General features: G+C 62.7%; 2 protein-coding genes across 6 annotated transcripts in view; one reads left to right on the forward strand and one right to left on the reverse strand.

Moving 5' to 3' along the window:
- APEH (acylaminoacyl-peptide hydrolase) overlaps positions 1-4,092 on the forward strand; it is a 55,955-nt gene extending 51,863 nt beyond the window's left edge. For both annotated transcript variants that reach the window (XM_069735967.1, XM_069735969.1), the window contains 2 exons: positions 3,521-3,627; positions 3,692-4,092. In XM_069735967.1, coding sequence (XP_069592068.1) covers positions 3,521-3,627; positions 3,692-3,797 — 213 coding nt within the window. In that variant the 3' untranslated portion in view covers positions 3,798-4,092. The remainder of the gene's footprint in view (positions 1-3,520; positions 3,628-3,691) is intronic.
- Positions 4,093-5,287: 1,195 nt separating this feature from the next.
- MST1 (macrophage stimulating 1) overlaps positions 5,288-13,003 on the reverse strand; it is a 32,689-nt gene continuing 24,973 nt past the window's right edge. For all 4 annotated transcript variants that reach the window (XM_069735972.1, XM_069735975.1, XM_069735973.1 and 1 more), the window contains 9 exons: positions 12,615-12,714; positions 12,423-12,547; positions 11,914-11,946; positions 10,929-11,040; positions 10,773-10,850; positions 10,530-10,676; positions 10,264-10,370; positions 5,703-5,848; positions 5,288-5,629 (listed from right to left, as the gene is read on the reverse strand). In XM_069735972.1, coding sequence (XP_069592073.1) covers positions 5,468-5,629; positions 5,703-5,848; positions 10,264-10,370; positions 10,530-10,676; positions 10,773-10,850; positions 10,929-11,040; positions 11,914-11,946; positions 12,423-12,547; positions 12,615-12,714 — 1,010 coding nt within the window. In that variant the 3' untranslated portion in view covers positions 5,288-5,467. The remainder of the gene's footprint in view (positions 5,630-5,702; positions 5,849-10,263; positions 10,371-10,529; positions 10,677-10,772; positions 10,851-10,928; positions 11,041-11,913; positions 11,947-12,422; positions 12,548-12,614; positions 12,715-13,003) is intronic.

Below are 13,003 nucleotides of genomic sequence, written 5' to 3' on the forward strand. Positions count from 1 at the left end.
CTCTTCTGGATGGGGGGCTCTTCTGTACTGGCGGGGGGCTCTTCTGTACTGGCGGGGGGCTCTTCTGTACGGGCGGGGGGCTCTTCTGTACGGGCGGGGGGCTCTTCTGTATGGGGGGCTCTTCTGTACTGGCGGGGGGCTCTTCTGTACGGGCGGGGGGCTCTTCTGTACGGACGGGGGGCTCTTCTGTACGGGCGGGGGGCTCTTCTGTACGGGCGGGGGTCTCTTCTGTACGGGCGGGGGGCTATTCTGTACGGGCAGGGGGCTCTTCAATATGGGAAGGGGGCTCTTCTGTATGGGGGGCTCTTCTGTACTGGCGGGGGGCTCTTCTGTACTGGCGGGGGGCTCTTCTGTACTGGCGGGGGGCTCTTCTGTACGGACGGGGGCCTCTTCTGTACGGACGGGGGCCTCTTCTGTACGGGCGGGGGGCTCTTCTGTATGGGGGGCTCTTCTGTACTGGCGGGGGGCTCTTCTGTACGGGCGGGGGGCTCTTCTGTACGGGCGGGGGGCTCTTCTGTACGGACGGGGGGCTCTTCTGTACAGGCAGGGGGCTCTTCAATATGGGAAGGGGGCTCTTCTGTATGGGGGGCTCTTCTGTACTGGCGGGGGGCTCTTCTGTACGGACGGGGGCCTCTTCTGTACGGACGGGGGGCTCTTCTGTACGGGCGGGGGGCTCTTCTGTACGGGCGGGGGGCTCTTCTGTACGGACGGGGGGCTCTTCTGTACGGGCGGGGGGCTCTTCTGTACGGGCGGGGGGCTCTTCTGTATGGGGGGCTCTTCTGTACGGACGGGGGGCTCTTCTGTACGGGCGGGGGGCTCTTCTGTACGGGCGGGGGGCTCTTCTGTATGGGGGGCTCTTCTGTATGGGGGGCTCTTCTGTACTGGCGGGGGGCTCTTCTGTACTGGCGGGGGGCTCTTCTGTACTGGCGGGGGGCTCTTCTGTACGGACGGGGGGCTCTTCTGTACGGGCGGGGGGCTCTTCTGTACTGGCGGGGGGCTCTTCTGTACGGGCGGGGGGCTCTTCTGTATGGGGGGCTCTTCTGTACTGGCGGGGGGCTCTTCTGTACTGGCGGGGGGCTCTTCTGTACTGGCGGGGGGCTCTTCTGTACGGACGGGGGGCTCTTCTGTACGGGCGGGGGGCTCTTCTGTACGGACGGGGGGCTCTTCTGTACGGGCGGGGGTCTCTTCTGTACGGGCGGGGGGCTATTCTGTACGGGCAGGGGGCTCTTCAATATGGGAAGGGGGCTCTTCTGTATGGGGGGCTCTTCTGTACTGGCGGGGGGCTCTTCTGTACTGGCGGGGGGCTCTTCTGTACGGACGGGGGCCTCTTCTGTACGGACGGGGGCCTCTTCTGTACGGGCGGGGGGCTCTTCTGTATGGGGGGCTCTTCTGTACTGGCGGGGGCCTCTTCTGTACGGGCGGGGGGCTCTTCTGTACGGGCGGGGGGCTCTTCTGTACGGACGGGGGGCTCTTCTGTACGGGCAGGGGGCTCTTCAATATGGGAAGGGGGCTCTTCTGTATGGGGGGCTCTTCTGTACGGGCGGGGGGCTCTTCTGTACTGGCGGGGGGCTCTTCTGTACGGACGGGGGCCTCTTCTGTACGGGCGGAGGGCTCTTCTGTACGGGCGGGGGGCTCTTCTGTACGGGCGGGGGGGCTCTTCTGTACGGGCGGGGGGCTCTTCTGTATGGGGGGCTCTTCTGTACGGACGGGGGGCTCTTCTGTACGGGCGGGGGGCTCTTCTGTACGGGCGGGGGGCTCTTCTGTACGGGCGGGGGGCTCTTCTGTACGGGCGGGGGGCTCTTCTGTATGGGGGGCTCTTCTGTACTGGCGGGGGGCTCTTCTGTACTGGCGGGGGGCTCTTCTGTACTGGCGGGGGGCTCTTCTGTACGGGCGGGGGGCTCTTCTGTACGGGCGGGGGGCTCTTCTGTACGGGCGGGGGGCTCTTCTGTACGGGCGGGGGGCTCTTCTGTACGGGCGGGGGGCTCTTCTGTATGGGGGGCTCTTCTGTACTGGCGGGGGGCTCTTCTGTACTGGCGGGGGGCTCTTCTGTACGGACGGGGGGCTCTTCTGTACGGGCGGGGGGCTCTTCTGTACGGACGGGGGGCTCTTCTGTACGGGCGGGGGGCTCTTCTGTACGGGCGGGGGGCTATTCTGTACGGGCGGGGGGCTCTTCAATATGGGAAGGGGGCTCTTCTGTATGGGGGGCTCTTCTGTACTGGCGGGGGGCTCTTCTGTACTGGCGGGGGGCTCTTCTGTACGGACGGGGGGCTCTTCTGTACGGACGGGGGGCTCTTCTGTACTGGCGGGGGGCTCTTCTGTACGGACGGGGGGCTCTTCTGTACGGGCGGGGGGCTCTTCTGTACTGGCGGGGGGCTCTTCTGTACGGGCGGGGGGCTCTTCTGTACGGGCGGGGGGCTCTTCAATATGGGAAGGGGGCTCTTCTGTACTGGCGGGGGGCTCTTCTGTACTGGCGGGGGGCTCTTCTGTACGGACGGGGGGCTCTTCTGTACGGACGGGGGGCTCTTCTGTACTGGCGGGGGGGCTCTTCTGTACGGGCGGGGGGCTATTCTGTACGGGCAGGGGGCTCTTCAATATGGGAAGGGGGCTCTTCTGTATGGGGGGCTCTTCTGTACGGGCGGGGGGCTCTTCTGTACGGGCGGGGGGCTCTTCTGTATTGGTGGGGGGCTCTTTATGGGGGCTATTCTGTACGGGCGGGGGGCTCTTCAATATGGGAAGGGGGCTCTTCTGTATGGGGGGCTCTTCTGTATGGACGGGGGGCTCTTCTGTATGGGAAGGGGGCTCTTCTTTACTGACGGCGGGCTCTTCTGTATGGACGGGGGGCTCTTCTGTATGGACGGGGGGCTTTTCTATACTGGCGGGGGGCTCTTCTTTACTGACGGCGGGCTCTTCTGTATGGGGGGCTCTTCTGTATGGACGGGGGGCTTTTCTATACTGGCGGGGGGCTCTTCTGTACGGGCGGGGGGCTCTTCTATACTGGCGGGGGGCTCTTCCGTATGGGCGGGGGGCTCTTCTGTACGGGAGGGGGACTCTTCTGTACGGGCGGGGGGCTCTTCTGTACGGGCGGGGGGCTATTCTGTATGGGGGGCTCTTCAGTATGGGAAGGGGGCTCTTCCGTATGGGCGGGGGGCTCTTCTGTATGGGCGGGGGGCTCTTCTGTACGGGCGGGGGGCTATTCTGTATGGGGGGCTCTTCAGTATGGGAAGGGGGCTCTTCTTTACTGGCAGGGGGCTCTTCTGTACGGGCGGGGGGCTCTTCCGTATTGGCAGGGGGCTCTTCTATCCTGGCGGGGGGCTTTTCTGTATAGGGGGCTCTTCGGCACGGGCGGGGGGCTCTTCTTTACTGGCAGGGGGCTCTTCTGTATGGTCTGACTGGCTGCAGCATTAGGACGTTGCTGTAATGAAAGGCCTGAGCTTTCCTCCTTCACATCGGGGGTCCCGGAGGGCTCAGGCCTTGCGTTGGTCCTTGCGTGTTTGGTCACTGACCACTGTCCTGCCCTCAGGTGAAGACCCCCGTGCTGTTGATGCTGGGAGCTGAGGATCGGAGGGTCCCGAACACTCAGGGCCTGGAGTACTATAAAGCCCTGAGAGCTCACGGGGTGGAGGCGCGGTAGGTACGGCCCCCCACATTGCTGTAAATCCTCTGTGCTGCTCTGACCGCTCCTCTCCTGTAGGTTACTCTGGTATCCCGGGAACAACCACTCGCTGGACAAGATGGACGCCGAGTCTGACAGCTTCATGAACATCGCGCTGTGGATCCTGAAGCATCTGGAAGGATGAAGCCCCCGTGTCTGTGGGACCGTCCAGCACATTCACAGTTAACATATTAACTAATGCACTGCCAGAGCAAGCCCCTATATAAGCCCTGCTGTACGTTCATGAGGACTACAACTCCGCAGGTTTCTACCCTGCAGAGGAAACACGGGGTTGTGGTTTGTCAGCGCGTCATCACGTAGGGTGAAATCTGATCACTCGTCCTCGCCGCCATTTTCTAGCACTTTTCTCTGGTTTTCTCTCAGTTTCTGTTAATTTTTTTTTCTAGCTTTTTTTACAACAATAAAACCTTTACAGTGCAGCGCCGCGTCCGATTCATCCTGGGGGCGACGGCCGCATGCGATCCATCCTGGTGACGGGGGTGACGGCCGCGTCCGATTCATCCTGGTGACGGGGGCGACGGCCGCGTGCGATCCATCCTGGTGACGGGGGCAATGGTGGCGTGCGATCCATCCTGGTGACGGGGGCAATGGTGGCGTGCGATCCATCCTGATGACGGGGGCGATGGCGGCGTGCGATCCATCCTGGTGACGGGGGCGATGCCGGCGTGCGATCCATCCTGGTGACGGGGGCAATGGTGGCGTGCGATCCATCCTGATGACGGGGGCGACGGCCGCGTGCGATCCATCCTGGTGACGGGGGCAATGGTGGCGTGCGATCCATCCTGGTGACGGGGGCGATGGAGGGGTGCGATCCATCCTGGTGACGGGGGCGATGGAGGGGTGCGATCCATCCTGGTGACGGGGGCGATGCCGGCGTGCGATCCATCCTGGTGACGGGGGCGATGGCGGCGTGCGATCCATCCTGGTGACGGGGGCAATGGAGCCGCGCGATCCATCCTGGTGACGGGGGCAATGGCGGCGCGCGATCCATCCTGGTGACGGGGGCGATGGCGCCGCGCGATCCATCCTGGTGACGGGGGCAATGGAGGCGTGCGATCCATCCTGGTGACGGGGGCAATGGAGGCGTGCGATCCATCCTGGTGACGGGGGCGCGCGATCCATCCTGGTGACGGGTGCAATGGAGGGGTGCGATCCATCCTGGTGACGGGGGCGATGGCGGCGTCTGATCCATCCTGATGCCAGGGCCGACGGCGGCGTCTGATCCATCCTGGAGATGGGGGTGACAGCGGTGGGCGATTCATCCTGGTAACGGGGGCGAAGGCGGCGTGCGATTCATCCTGGTGACGGTGGGGTCCGATCCATCCCAATGCCAGGGCCAACGGCGGCGTGCGATTGATCCTGGTGACGGCGGCGGCCGATTGATCTCCTTGACGGGGGCGACGGCGGCGTTCGATCCATCCCGGTGACGGGGGCGACGTTCGATCCATCCCGGTGACGGGGCGTCCAATCCATTGGGGGCGACAGCAGCGTCTGGTGTTAGTGACTGGGGGGGATGTGACGGCCTCCCCGGCCAGCTGCTGCTCGGGCACCTTGCGGGGGGGGGGGGGGGGGGGGCGGCGGCCATTGGCCTTTATGCTGGACGGTGACGCCATCTTTTTTACATTTCTGGATTTTATTGTGGTGAGAAGATACACGTTTTCTGCCTGATATATAAAGCAGATGATGGGGATGTGATGAAGCCCCCACTGTACACAGCCAGAATTGATACTAGACCCCCCATTATCCTCCCCTGTAATGTCCAGTCCTATTAGTAATCCGGGGGAGCGCAGCCCCTCACATCATCTTCATCACCTTATTGATCCAGTCCACGTAGAGGGAGACCCTGGTGAACACGCCGGGGACATTGATCTTCCCACATCCGCGGGCCGGAATGATGACCCCCTCCAGCACCCAGCAGTCATGGGTCAAGCAGGCGAGCGGACCCCCATAGTCCCCCTGGAAATGGAGACAGCGGAGGATTACAGGGTAGTCAGGGTTGGGGTGTTCTGTTCCCAGCAGGGTCACTCACCTCACAAGCCCCCCGCTCTGTTGGCATGGGCTTGGTACAGATCTCCTGGTCCAGCACCAGCGTCCGGCTCTTACTGTATGTGTTACACTCATCGTTACTCATCACCGTGAAGTCCGCCACCTTCAGTTCCCCCTCATGTCCGGTGCCTGCGGGGGAGAAGACAGGTGACCGTCAGAGAGGAGTCAAATCCACCAACCAGAGGAGGAGGCGGTGACTGGCAGGAGGGAGGAGTCAGATCCACCCACCAGAGGAGGAGACGGGCGACTGGCGGGAGGGAGGAGTCAGATCCACTCACCAGAGGAGGCGACTGGCGGGAGGGAGGAGTCAGATCCACTCACCAGAGGAGGCGACTGGCGGGAGGGAGGAGTCATATCCACCCACCAGAGGAGGAGACGGGCGACTGGCGGGAGGGAGGAGTCAGATCCACCCACCAGAGGAGGAGACGGGCGGGAGGGAGGAGTCAGATCCACCCACCAGAGGAGGAGACGGGCGACTGGCGGGAGGGAGGAGTCAGATCCACTCACCAGAGGAGGCGACTGGCGGGAGGGAGGAGTCAGATCCACTCACCAGAGGAGGCGACTGGCGGGAGGGAGGAGTCATATCCACCCACCAGAGGAGGAGACGGGCGACTGGCGGGAGGGAGGAGTCAGATCCACCCACCAGAGGAGGAGACGGGCGGGAGGGAGGAGTCAGATCCACCCACCAGAGGAGGAGACGGGCGGGAGGGAAGAGTCAGATCCACCCACCAGAGGAGGAGACGGGCGGGAGGGAGGAGTCAGATCCACCCACCAGAGGAGGAGACGGGCGACTGGCGGGAGGGAGGAGTCAGATCCACCCACCAGAGGAGGAGACGGGCGACTGGCGGGAGGGAGGAGTCAGATCCACCCACCAGAGGAGGAGACGGGCGACTGGCGGGAGGGAGGAGTCAGATCCACCCACCAGAGGAGGAGACGGGCGGGAGGGAGGAGTCAGATCCACCCACCAGAGGAGGAGACGGGCGGGAGGGAGGAGTCAGATCCACCCACCAGAGGAGGAGACGGGCGACTGGCGGGAGGGAGGAGTCAGATCCACCCACCAGAGGAGGAGACGGGCGACTGGCGGGAGGGAGGAGTCAGATCCACCCACCAGAGGAGGAGACGGGCGACTGGCGGGAGGGAGGAGTCAGATCCACCCACCAGAGGAGACTGGCGGGAGGGAGGAGTCAGATCCACCCACCAGAGGAGACTGGCGGGAGGCAGGAGTCAGATCCACCCACCAGAGGAGGCGACTGGCGGGAGGGAGGAGTCAGATCCACCCACCAGAGGAGGAGACGGGCGACTGGCGGGAGGGAGGAGTCAGATCTATTCTCCTAAAATGGGCAATAGGCGGAGTTAGACCCACTCCCCATAAACAAGTTACTCGCCCCAATGGCGGGGGGGTCAGATCCGCCCACCATAGATGGGTGACCCAAATCACCGGAGGAGGGGTCAAACTCACTCACCATAGTTGGGTGACCTACCTGACCGGAGGAGGGGTCAGACCCGCTCACCATAGATGGGTGACCTACCTCACCAGAGGAGGGGTCAGATCCGTTCACCATAGATGGGTGACCCACCTCACCAGAGGAGGGGTCAGACCCGCTCACCATAGATGGGCGACACAGCTCACCGGAGGAGGGGGTCAGACCCGTTCACCATAAATGGGTGACACAGCTCACCGGAGGAGGGGTCAGATCCGCTCACCATAGATGGGTGAGCCACCTCACCGGAGGAGGGGTCAGACCCGCTCACCATAGATGGGTGACCTACCTCACCGGAGGAGGGGTCAGACCCGCTCACCATAGATGGGCGACACAGCTCACCGGAGGAGGGGTCAGACCCGCTCACCATAGATGGGTGAGCCACCTCACCGGAGGAGGGGTCAGACCCGCTCACCATAGATGGGTGAGCCACCTCACCGGAGGAGGGGTCAGACCCGTTCACCATAGATGGGTGACCTACCTCACCGGAGGAGGGGTCAGACCCGCTCACCATAGATGGGTGAGCCACCTCACCGGAGGAGGGGTCAGACCCGTTCACCATAGATGGGTGACCTACCTCACCGGAGGAGGGGTCAGACCCGTTCACCATAGATGGGTGAGCCACCTCACCGGAGGAGGGGTCAGATCCGCTCACCATACATGGGCGACCCACCTCACCGGAGGAGGGGTCAGACCCGCTCACCATACATGGGTGACCCACCTCACCGGAGGAGGGGTCAGACCCGCTCACCATACATGGGTGACCCACCTCACCGGAGGAGGGGTCAGACCCGCTCACCATACATGGGTGACCCACCTCACCGGAGGAGGGGTCAGATCCGCTCACCATAGATGGGTGACCCACCTCACCGGAGGAGGGGTCAGATCCGCTCACCATAGATGGGTGACCCACCTCACCGGAGGAGGGGTCAGATCCGCTCACCATAGATGGGTGACCCACCTCACCGGAGGAGGGGTCAGATCCGCTCACCATAGATGGGTGACCCACCTCACCGGAGGAGGGGTCAGACCCGCTCACCATAGATGGGTGACCTACCTCACCGGAGGAGGGGTCAGATCCGCTCACCATAGATGGGTGACCCACCTCACCGGAGGAGGGGTCAGATCCGCTCACCATAGATGGGTGACCCACCTCACCGGAGGAGGGGTCAGATCCGCTCACCATAGATGGGTGACCTACCTCACCGGAGGAGGGGTCAGACCCGCTCACCATAGATGGGTGACCTACCTCACCGGAGGAGGGGTCAGATCCGCTCACCATAGATGGGTGACCTACCTCACCGGAGGAGGGGTCAGACCCGCTCACCATAGATGGGTGAGCCACCTCACCGGAGGAGGGGTCAGACCCGCTCACCATAGATGGGTGACCCACCTCACCGGAGGAGGGGTCAGACCCGCTCACCATAGATGGGCGACACAGCTCACCGGAGGAGGGGTCAGATCCGCTCACCATAGATGGGTGACCCACCTCACCGGAGGAGGGGTCAGACCCGCTCACCATAGATGGGCGACACAGCTCACCGGAGGAGGGGTCAGATCCGCTCACCATAGATGGGTGACCTACCTCACCGGAGGAGGGGTCAGACCCGCTCACCATACATGGGTGACCCACCGCACCGGAGGAGGGGTCAGACCCGCTCACCATAGATGGGTGACCTACCTCACCAGAGGAGGGGTCAGATCCGCTCACCATAGATGGGTGACCCACCTCACCGGAGGAGGGGTCAGACCCGCTCACCATAGATGGGCGACCCACCGCACCGGAGGAGGGGTCAGACCCGCTCACCATAGATGGGCGACCCACCGCACCGGAGGAGGGGTCAGACCCGCTCACCATACATGGGCGACCCACCGCACCGGAGGAGGGGTCAGATCCGCTCACCATAGATGGGCGACACAGCTCACCGGAGGAGGGGTCAGATCCGCTCACCATAGATGGGTGACCCACCTCACCGGAGGAGGGGTCAGACCCGCTCACCATAGATGGGCGACACAGCTCACCGGAGGAGGGGTCAGATCCGCTCACCATAGATGGGTGACCTACCTCACCGGAGGAGGGGTCAGACCCGCTCACCATACATGGGTGACCCACCGCACCGGAGGAGGGGTCAGACCCGCTCACCATAGATGGGTGACCTACCTCACCAGAGGAGGGGTCAGATCCGCTCACCATAGATGGGTGACCCACCTCACCGGAGGAGGGGTCAGACCCGCTCACCATAGATGGGCGACCCACCGCACCGGAGGAGGGGTCAGACCCGCTCACCATAGATGGGCGACCCACCGCACCGGAGGAGGGGTCAGACCCGCTCACCATACATGGGCGACCCACCGCACCGGAGGAGGGGTCAGATCCGCTCACCATAGATGGGTGACCCACCTCACCGGAGGAGGGGTCAGACCCGCTCACCATAGATGGGCGACACAGCTCACCGGAGGAGGGGTCAGATCCGCTCACCATAGATGGGTGACCTACCTCACCGGAGGAGGGGTCAGACCCGCTCACCATACATGGGTGACCCACCGCACCGGAGGAGGGGTCAGACCCGCTCACCATAGATGGGTGACCTACCTCACCAGAGGAGGGGTCAGATCCGCTCACCATAGATGGGTGACCCACCTCACCGGAGGAGGGGTCAGACCCGCTCACCATAGATGGGTGACCCACCGCACCGGAGGAGGGGTCAGACCCGCTCACCATAGATGGGTGACCTACCTCACCAGAGGAGGGGTCAGATCCGCTCACCATAGATGGGTGACCCACCTCACCGGAGGAGGGGTCAGACCCGCTCACCATAGATGGGTGACCCACCGCACCGGAGGAGGGGTCAGACCCGCTCACCATAGATGGGTGAGCCACCTCACCGGAGGAGGGGTCAGACCCGCTCACCATAGATGGGCGACACAGCTCACCGGAGGAGGGGTCGGACCCATTCCCACAAGCGGCTGTAGAGGGGAACATCCCATAATCACACAAGCTGCTCATCACTTGTGCCCACCTCCTCTCGCTGACATGACTGGCGGCGTTCGGCCAGCACTTACCCCGGGTGTCGCCCCAGCCGGCGATCTCACACTTGGTCTCTGGAGGGACAATGTAGCGCTCCGGAGGGAGGCAGATGAGGGCCACTCGGGTGCTCAGGGTCACCGGTCTGAGGAGGAAGGAGACTTAGTGAGAAGGACTTCCGCCCAGGGTCAGTGACGCCCACGGGGTCAGGCCACGCCCCTCCTGACATCACTTCCTCCTGAGCGCTCTGGCGCCTGTGCAGGTCACATGACCCTCGCTGCTGTACGCGGCGCCCATTTCTCACCTCTCCAGCTTTAACATGACGAGGCTGGAGGCGGCCGGGCCGCACATGATCTTACTGAAGGCCACAGACTGCATGTCGGGGTCACTGGTGGCGGGGTTAGCGAAGAGTGTGCCCACCATGGCGTGGTACCCGGAGAGATCCGCGTCACTGCAGAGACACAAGCACAATGTTCTAGAAGGTTCTATGTGGGGGAGGGGAGCGCCCCCCGTCATGCACAGAGGGGACACCAAGCCCCAGTCTCACCAGGAGGAGAAGCACTGGCGGGTGCTGATCACCCAGTCCTCCTTCACCAGAGACCCCCCGCAGAAGTGCTCGCCCTGCCTGCGGAAACAGACACAGGGAAGGGTTAATGGTTGCAGCTCGCCACTCAGTCCGTGCCGCCAGAGGCCCGGGCCTCACCTGTTCCGTAAACTGACGGTCCACGGCGAGTTCCCCTTGGTGCCGCCCACAATGCGCCCCTTCTTCACCGCGCGGTCCAGCCTCTTACCGCAGGAATCAAAGGTGATGTTTTCTGCAAGAGCAAAATCCCGAGAGGTAGTGATGGCCGACACGAGAACAGCGGCGTCCACGGCCGGGTAATGTCCTCCGAACACCACAACGGGGGAACAGAGAACATCCCGAGGAAGAAAGCGAGGACATGGAGGAGTCACGAGCCATGAAGGGGTGGGGCTATACTGAGTGGGCTACAGGAAGGGGTGGGGCTATAGGAAGGGGTGGGGCTATACTGAGGGCTACAGGAAGAGGCGGGGCTATACTGAGTGGGCTACAGGAAGGGGTGGGGCTATAGGAAGAGGCAGGGCTATACTGAGTGGGCTACAGGAAGGGGCGGGGCTATAGGAAGAGGCGGGGCTATACTGAGTGGGTTACAGGAAGAGGCAGGGCTATACTGAGTGGGCTACAGGAAGGGGCGGGGCTACAGGAAGAGGTGGGGCTATACTGAGTGGGCTACAGGAAGGGGCGGGGCTATAGGAAGAGGCGGGGCTATATAGAATGGGCTACCGGAAGGGGCGGGGCGGGGCTACAGGAAGAGGTGGGGCTATACTGAGTGGGCTTCAGGAAGGGGCGGGGCTATACTGAGTGGGCTACAGGAAGAGGCAGGGCTATAGGAAGGGGCGGGGCTATACTGAGTGGGCTACAGGAAGAGGCGGGACAAAAGAGTGGGCTAGAAAGGGCAGGGCTATATTAAGGGGTGGGACAATATGAAGAGTGGGCAAGAGGAAGAGACTGGGCTATGCTGAGTGGGCTACAGGAAGGGGCAAGCAAAATGGAGAGTAGGCTAGATGAAGGGGCGGGGCTATAGGAAGGGGTGGAGCTATACTGAGTGAGCTATAGGAAGGAGCAATATGGAGAGTGGGCTAGAGGAAGGGAGTTGGGCACATCCTACCTGCTTCTTTAAGGCTGAGGGCCGGCTCTCCCTCTGTAAGGAGAAATCAGAATCAACATGAAAAGCAGCAGAGGTAAGTCATCTCCTCCAGTCACCTCCAGAGCTGCACTCACTATTCTGCTGTTACATTGTGTCTTATCCTCCAGTCACCTCCAGAGCTGCACTCACTATTCTGCTGTTACATTGTGTCTCATCCTCCTGTCACCTCCAGAGCTGCGGTCACTATTCTGCTGTTACATTGTGTCTCATCCTCCTGTCACCTCCAGAGCTGCACTCACTATTCTGCTGTTACATTGTGTCTTATCCTCCAGTCACCTCCAGAGCTGCACTCACTATTCTGCTGTTACATTGTGTCTTATCCTCCAGTCACCTCCAGAGCTGCAGTCACTATTCTGCTGTCACAGCGTGTCTTATCCTCCAGTCACCTCCAGAGCTGCGATCTCTATGCCCTTCTTCCCTTGTGGGCTGGTTGTGGGGCCACCTTCTGCCGCCATGTGTACCCTTCTTACCGCAAGGTGTGATGGCGCAGTAGTCGAAGGGTGTGTTGGGGTCCTTGGTGTAGCACCAGGGGCCGTGGCTGTCGGCGTCTGGGTTCCGGCAGTAGTTCTCCTGTAGGGAGTCGCCGGCGGAGAATCTGCGGGGAGTGGAGCATTATACGACTGCTCTGCAGGGCGCGGCGCGGAGGCGAGGAGCACACGTACTGAAGATCGCGGGACACCTCGCTCCAGCTGCGGCACGGGATGCCCTTCCGGGTCCTGTTGGCGTTCCCGTTGTAAGTCGCACCGTTCCCAAAGAAACATCCTGTACACAAAGAAAGACAGAGGCGGTCTGCACCGAGGCACTGCCACGGATACAGGGCGACGATACTGGGCGACGATACTGGGCGACCTATACTGGGCGACAGATACTGGGCGGCTGGTATACTGGGCGGTGGAAAAAGGCAGCGGGTACAGGGCGGCAGATACAGGGTGGCGGGTACAGGATAGCTGGTACAGGACGGAGGATACAGGGCGATGGATACAGGGTGGCGGGTACAGGATGGCTGGTACAGGACGGAGGATACAGGGCGACGATACTGGGCGACGGATAC

Source organism: Ranitomeya imitator, chromosome 8 (genome assembly GCF_032444005.1).
Source record: "Ranitomeya imitator isolate aRanImi1 chromosome 8, aRanImi1.pri, whole genome shotgun sequence".
Classification (NCBI taxonomy): domain Eukaryota; kingdom Metazoa; phylum Chordata; class Amphibia; order Anura; family Dendrobatidae; genus Ranitomeya; species Ranitomeya imitator.